This window comes from Chamaea fasciata, unplaced genomic scaffold (genome assembly GCF_029207755.1).
Source record: "Chamaea fasciata isolate MVZ Bird 193981 ecotype frontalis unplaced genomic scaffold, bChaFas1.0.hap1 SCAF_6, whole genome shotgun sequence".
Lineage (NCBI taxonomy): Eukaryota > Metazoa > Chordata > Aves > Passeriformes > Sylviidae > Chamaea > Chamaea fasciata.
The window spans coordinates 35,316,489-35,324,328 of NW_027094091.1; the positions used below are offsets into that span (position 1 = coordinate 35,316,489).

At 34.7% G+C, this 7,840-nt stretch overlaps 1 protein-coding gene across 1 annotated transcript in view; it reads left to right on the forward strand.

Moving 5' to 3' along the window:
* GPM6A (glycoprotein M6A) overlaps positions 1 to 5,488 on the forward strand; it is a 115,920-nt gene extending 110,432 nt beyond the window's left edge. Inside the window, exon 7 of the mRNA XM_066185950.1 lies at positions 3,243 to 5,488. Coding sequence (XP_066042047.1) covers positions 3,243 to 3,395 — 153 coding nt within the window. The 3' untranslated portion in view covers positions 3,396 to 5,488. The remainder of the gene's footprint in view (positions 1 to 3,242) is intronic.
* The last annotated feature ends 2,352 nt before the right edge of the window (positions 5,489 to 7,840 follow it).

A 7,840-nucleotide genomic window follows, 5' to 3' on the forward strand; every position in this document is an offset into this window, starting at 1 on the left:
AGGGAAAGTTTCATTTTGTAGCAAAGAACACTGTAAAAAAATATTTTGAAAATTTATCGTTCTTATGTCAATGCAAGATGGGAAAAAAAGAACCAAAACCAAAACTTGATAGAATTATTTATGTTGTAAATGCTTTTTGAGAGTCTTCATCATGGAAAAAATAACTAGGCTTTTGAATCATATTTAATTTCTACCATATATGATTCTCAGAAGTACTGTTCTTTCTTATGTCTGAATGGATAACAAATGCATATGGAAAAGACCATTACAATAATACATATTCATTTTACTGTTGTTGATGTTGTGTTAGATAGAAACAGAAGATGTGAAGTTGTTTAAATGTAAGCTTTATCATTCAAGAGTTGATTGCAAAGCCAGTATACATTCCACCAGTGATGTTTCCCCAAAAACACTGTAGAGAAACTTAATTATGAGATACAAAATTTCCTTTCTCAAAAGTTACCCTGTGGGCTGGTAACTCTTTTGCCTTAAGTTCCACAGAAATTATGTCCTGCAACATGGAGATACGATCAATTCCCCTGAAACAGGAGCAAGGGAAGTGTAAACTGGTCTATTCTTTTCCCCAGTATGATTGTGCTCTTCTGCAGGGTATGAGATGTGTGTAAATGTGTAAAGGGAGGAAGAAAAGTTATTTAGGCTTGGGTCCTGGGGAAGTAGTGACATGTCCTGAATGGAAAAATACAAACAACACCCCCCCCCCCAACCCAATACCCTCCGAGGCTAGCTGCAATCCTACAATTTCTAAACACTGAAGCATACTTTCACCTTATGAAGAAATCTTAGCAGGAGTAGGTATGGAAAGACCCTGCACTGTCTTGCATATGTCTGTAATTGAAACCTCCTGAGGCAGACTGTGGAAGCTGCCTGGCTTCAATTTAAATAAGCCTTGATGAGGGCCCCACTGGCTTCAGGCTATTTAGGTCATGGAATTGTGAAATGCAATTAGACAGCCACTTAGAAATGACCTCCTTAGTGTGGCAATGTTATCTAGGAACTTGCTGTTAAAATAAAAAACAAAGGTGGCGGTACTGTTCAATGTATATGCCATTATAAAACATGGATGTATATTTGAGATTATGTAAGTTAAAGTAGGTGTTTCCTGGCAAGTCTTCCTACTTACAATGAATATGAACTCCAAGAATTTTCAATGATTATTATAGTAGTTTGGTTCAGTAACTTCATAAAGAAGGGATAGGAAAAGAATGGGTGTTTAATGAAGGTCAGACTGTTACCAATATACCTTCAAAATAGTCTATTTTTTAACAAAGAAAAATGCTGAGTGAAACAGCAAAACATGAAATTTAAATTTGTCCCATACTGGGTCATTACCAAATATTTGAGAGGATAAGAATAGTGCCTACATAATCCCATTTTCATGACAGATTCTTGAGTTGCAGGGATTTCTGGCAAATATGTTTTAAAAGATCATGAAGATGTGAGTACACTGCTCAGATACCCCCCACTTTCAGGATTCGAATGTCTGCAATCTGTTTGAGGTTCAGATTGTATTCTTTCTGAAATTTCACACTCAAAGGACCAGTATTCATGTTTTCATTGCGTGCAAATTGCAATGGAGATGACAAAATTATTAGGTTTACCAGCCTGTTTATTTTAATTTTTCTCAATAGTTTTACTGTGGTGAATTTAAGGTGTTTCATTCAGTACAATGGGAATCCAGGATTAGGGTCTCTCATTTGATCTAGAAATGTCTGATGCAAAAACTACACATGGTGAAAGCTTTTGGAAGAGCTGAGTTAGGATAGAAGGTGTTTCTTTTTCCTGTGTACTAAATTATGACTAGAGAGTGTTCCAGAGTGACACATAACATGCTGCCATCTCCAACATCTATACTCATGGATTGTGTTGCTAGTGTTGTTCTATAAGATATTAAGAAAATCCTACAGATATGTTGAAATACTATTCTATAGGGTTTTTTCCTAAACAACACATTTTCTGAACACCTTCTTTCCATTTTATGCCTCCTCAAGTCAGACAGTATTCTTCAAATAAGGATTAATTGGAGACTTGACATAAAACATGAGGATAAAAAAGGTAGCAAAAATATCTGGTCTTTTTAAGGGCTTCAGAATGTTTTTCTTGATCCTCATTATCCAGATTAAGAAATGTCATTTTGCCTGTACTAATCAGCATCCAACTGCCAATAAACATTTGTGGGGGAAAAAAAAAAGTCCAAATAACCTTGGATATTCCAAACCCCCCCCCCCAAAAGAAAACCCATATTAGAATGGATTTATTCATTTAGTATGAATCTAAGATACTCATATCTACAACAATACAACATGAACAAGAGAACTTGCATAATCTTAAGGCGCTTTTTATTATTTATTGTATTATTATTCCATTTTCCATTGACTGAATCCTAGTATAATTTCTTAATTTCTTAGAGAGGGGTGACATATTTTGGATTTCACAAAAGTGTCCATTGCTTCTGAGGAAGTAGATTAACATAAATTAAAGAGATGATCTCATCAGAAAGTGTCTGAAAGCCTGCTGGGGAAGGAATAAATGTCCAGGGAGTCCCAGCACAAACCAATTGAATGTCCTTGTGGAACATTTTTATTTTCTGACTGAACACAGAGTAAACAGAGCATTCAAATTTTTTTCAACTATATTTTCTCACATTTTGCCTAACTGAACTTAATTTTCATATATTGACAATTTTTCCCCATATTGGTGAGTTGAATACAAGGCTCGAATTGTAGTTGAAAGAAGTCATAGCTAAATGGAAAGACAATGCTAACTTGAACAAGAAATTAAAAAGCAAAACTTTCTGTAATTGTATTTGACATTATATCATAAGACATGTCTATGGCATATTTCTATCTTAAGAACTACTTTTACAAATATTTTGTCAGTGGGGAAAAGTGTACAATAAATACGTAACCAGAATGTATCTTTGCAGACTAGCTGAAAAATGATGCAGGGATATTTGTGGATTTTTCAGTTTTCAAGGTTTTTTTTTTTTTTTTCTTATATCTATTGCTACCAACTAATAATTATAGTAACAGTAACAACTGTGAGATGAGTAATCTGAAAGTTAGTGAAGCCTGAATTTGCCACCATGGTCCTATAGTACTTCTTGACACAGGAATGCCTAGTTCCTGCTGTTGAGGAGTCTCTGTTCTACAGCCTTTGAGTTTACACATGCTCTATTCTGACTACCTCTGTTGTTTCTTAATGCTGTGTTACCTCTCTTACAGGTTCATTATCTCATGGTCTTGTCTGCCAACTGGGCCTATGTGAAAGATGCTTGCAGAATGCAAAAATATGAGGATATTAAATCAAAGGAGGAACAAGAGCTGCACGATATTCATTCTACTCGCTCTAAAGAGCGGCTCAATGCTTACACATAAAACAAACCTTGTCTTACTTCCTAACATGTGAATGCTTTGTTGTTTAACTAAAGGCCATCCTACCATTTTAAAAACAATTGAAAGTGCTTCTCACAAAAGATAGTTTGGGTGACTTACATATCACCTACATACAATTCTCGGTTGTCTAGCACTTGGTTTCTTAATTAGTTCTTACTTTGTGTGACCATTCTATACCACAAAGCTCCTATATAGCCTTTCCTGAATCCCTTTAAGCTAATTAGTTCTGATAGGTCAAGGATACTAAACTATTGTCAAATACAACTATGTGTTTGATTTTTTAATCACTTTGTATGTGTTATGCATAACACCTTTTGCATTGTTTCTTATATGTTTTTGAAAAAAAAGTAGCTTTTTATACTTTTTAGTTTTGAGTTCAGTAACTACTTTAACTACAGGTATACTTCAAAGGGACCATTGTACATGATGTACAATATATAAAGAAAACATTCTGATGACTTTCCTTTATATATGGAAAACCTGCCAGAGGGACCCTGATCAACTTGAATGAAGGTCCTAAGAACGTTTTAAACAATCAAAGGTGCAATTTCTAAATTTGTAATAGTGGGTAAAAAATCAAAAAAAAAGCGAAAAAAGAAAAAAACAGAAAAAAATAAAAAAGTGCTTCTTATCTTTGTTAACATTGTATTATTGATGTTTTTAAACAATATTCTCTTGTTTCAAGTTCCATGGGTGATAATTCCTGTTTGTATTGTGAGCATGCAGTCCGTGGTGCTAACAATGCATGGCCACTTGCCTTTTGAAGGAATTCAATACCACGGCTACCTGTTAACGAGTTATGGTATATAGACAACTGTTAATTAAGTGATATAGTTATTCATAGTTTTCTACAGGATAATATCTCTTTAATTCAATGATGGTTATGCTAAATTGGAGCTGTCCATGTGATGATGTAAGAAATTACTGCTTAGCTACATTTATGAAAGTAATATATCAAAAATGCAGTGACCATAGGAGTCAGATGTCTTTTTACCTGCTTTAAAAATTTAAATGGATTGCACCTGTCTGAACTGTAAAAGATATATCAAAGGAGACTTCCATAAATGTTATAGCTTGGCTTCTAGCTTTCCTACACATAATGGTTTACCTGTACTACGTTGAAGTAAGGTGAAAGACCACTACAGAGCTTATTATTTCAAAGTGTAGTAATATATTTGAACCTTTATTTTGATAGGAAAATGTTATCAGAAAGATAGGTCATCTTAATTTGAAAGAATTACCTGTTTCAAAAACAGAACAAAAAACCCTATTTAAGAAAAGTCAGTATTATTGGACCAAATTTGGTGGATTCTTTTTTTATTTTGCCTATTTCTAATGCTACAAGAATGCTGTAAAGTGTCTTTTAAAGTGATGTAGCCTGACAAGACATTTTTGTCAGTGTTAAAAATCTTAGGTAGTTTTGTGCACTTATTGAACCATTGTGAATTCTCTCTCAGTGTAAGTGCATTTCTAATAAAACTTCTTGAGTAAAACTCTTCTTTGTACTATTACTAGTCATGCATCATCAGTAATTTTTAACAATTCTTGTAGTAAGTAGAAGGTAATACTATAGTTACTTGTGGCATGATAATGCATTAAGTAGTATTAGTTGGTTGAGTTTTTTCTTTTTCTTTTCTTTTGCTTGTTTTGGGGTTTTTTTTGGTTGTGTTTTTGATTTGGGATTTTGGTTTTGGTTTGGATTTTTTTTACACTTAAGCTGTCCTACGGGGTCAACAGTTTTCTGATAATGTGCAGTACCGGTATTACAGTTCTGCAAAAAGTATTAGGAACCTCTTTTTGGATTCTATATTGTAGTGTTTCAGTTTTGTGTCTTAAAATGTTTGTGCTGATTTTTAAAGCTATGTCTTTTAAACTCATGTAATGATGTTAATGCTTTTGGCTCTTCTCTGGTATTAGAGTTTGTATTTTCACAAAGAATGCTTTGTAGCAGGCATTACAATTAATCTGTTTTGTACATAAATGTGCCAACAGCTTGATGGTGGCGTTTTTGAAATGTAGAACAAAGTGCTTGCAAAATGTAATAAACACACTTGTGTACTTTGTGTTCTTGTTAATTCTTTGTGTAGTTTTTCTTTGCCTATACTGGACAGGTCACTGCAACCAGAAATGAAAGAAACTTGTTTATCCTATAGACCTTGCTATTGCACAGATTGCTTTGAATATGTCTCCTAATCAATATTTAGTGTCAGAAATCATATATCTTGAGACTAAGAGAGTAAAATATTTTCTAAGAGCAGAGTTTCATCGTCTAGGAAGTGCCAGGTAGCAGGAGCTATTTTTGCTATGTTTTTAACATATCAGTCAAAAGAACAGTTGGGAAAGATTCCCATTACTACAGTGTCATTTGGAATAGCTCAGCAGAAACTGATCTGACAGCAGTCTGAATATTGGTAAGGATACTGATTTCTGGAACTGGATTACGGTAGCTAATACTTTGAAACTTCAACAACAATACTACCTTACATGCATGTAAAGTAATTCAAAGAGTTAAGAGAGATCTATAGCTGTGCCAACTAACCTGATACCACGAAGGAAAACTATTTAAAATACAGTTCCACAATGTGTTGGTTTGCCAGTTAACTAGCTGTTAATAGCTCTTTGTGTGCTCTTGATGAGAACAAGTGCCATAATGGCAAACAATTTTTCAGAAGCAGCACAAGCCAAGGGAGTAGTGGAGCTTCCCACAGCACAGCAAATCAGTCATAAGTGATTCACTTCAAAGACTGCACATATTTGGGTTATTCCAGAGTCTTCTCTGTTTGTTGACAGCCTAAGATGGTTTTTCCTGAGGTAGGCTGAATGGATCTTGATTTCTATAAACTCTTCTGTGCTTAATCTAAACTTGTGTCTATTGTACTTCTAAGAAACAAGATCTGTAGGTTAATCTGTTTGGTGCAGACAAAAGGCTATAGTTAAATTAAAATTTTCAGTTTAAGAGGATTCCAGCCTTAGATACTCAGTTTTACATGTTCATTACAGTTTACTATGTCCCATAGATACTACTAATAGCATGTTACAAAACAGATTCAAAAAATGATTTGAGGTAGAAATCCTCCCCAATCCCTGTCTCCCACTGATATCACCCCCTTTTCTTTTGCACAAGATTATTTTATCCCTCAGCAGGACTGTTTCCCTCAGCAGCAGCATTTCTGTTTTGAGCACGAGCACATAAAAGATTGAATCAGCATGATTTAGACAATGCACAGCAGTGCATGGCAGACGTGGGGCTGGGTGTTTACACCTTGATAAGAGAGAATGGCAATTTTCAAGCCAATGTGCCATATAGTTAAGGGATGTAGTTAAAAACAGGGGACACTGAAATTATATGTCTATTTAATATTTCTAAATAGCTAATGATATTTTTTTCCACAGGACCTTAAGAGAATTTCAACTATAACTGGAAATATATCTATAAATTAATTTAAAATTATATATGCAACTTTTAATCTCACATTAATGCAATTATTTAAATTGCAATATGTGTGCATTGATTGTAAGTATTTATTGAGCATTATCATGATTGCAACTCACCTTCAGTTGATGTAGTATATTTTAGGACAGATTATTTTTGTACTATACTTCCTACAATAGCCAATGGCAACAGTTTATAGAGTCTCTTCCATCATCAAGATCCAATGCATTTTTTAATTTTTCACTTCTGGGTTGCCACAAGTATGTATGTAGTTGGTTTTCTGAAGAACACAGCTCAGTTTATAAACCATAAATATCAGACTATAGTAAATTTCATCTCAGGAGGGAAGAGGATGTTTATACAAGCTCTCTCTTAAAAGATCGCAACATTTTATTTTCTTTGGGTTGCACAGAAACCCCACATATGTTGTTAAGCAGCAGACCAATTTATGTCGCACATTTCAGCACTGCCCGTGTTTTGGGTAGATATCAACTGGAAAGAACAGGTCCAGAGCACACAGTGTCTTTAACAGCTCTTTCCATCCCACAAGAGTTCTTCTAACTTATATTTTCTACAACAGAGGAAGTCCAACCTTTTCTGAATTTTGAGATTTTCACCTATAGTTTCTTGTTCTCTCAGATGTCTGCAAAGGATCCCAACACATCACAGAGTTACTTTTCTGTTTAACAGAATTATTAACAGTTATTAGCAGTGAAGGAGACAAGTAAGTGTTTCTGCTGCCACACCAATAGGGATTGTGACTGGTAGAGAAGAGGATCATCTTTGGCTTGCAAAAGTGGAAGCATCAGTCAGATTTGCAGCTATTCTGCAGGCAGAAATTTATCCTGAGAAAAAGGTTCTGCCCACAAGCTGCTGTGTACTCTTTCCTTCCCTGTGTAAAGTGGAGTTTGGTCAGATAAATGTGAGCCCCAGGGAAGATCATTTCAGTTGGTCTTTGATTTGGCACTGCTGAACTTCCCATGTTTGAAAGGGA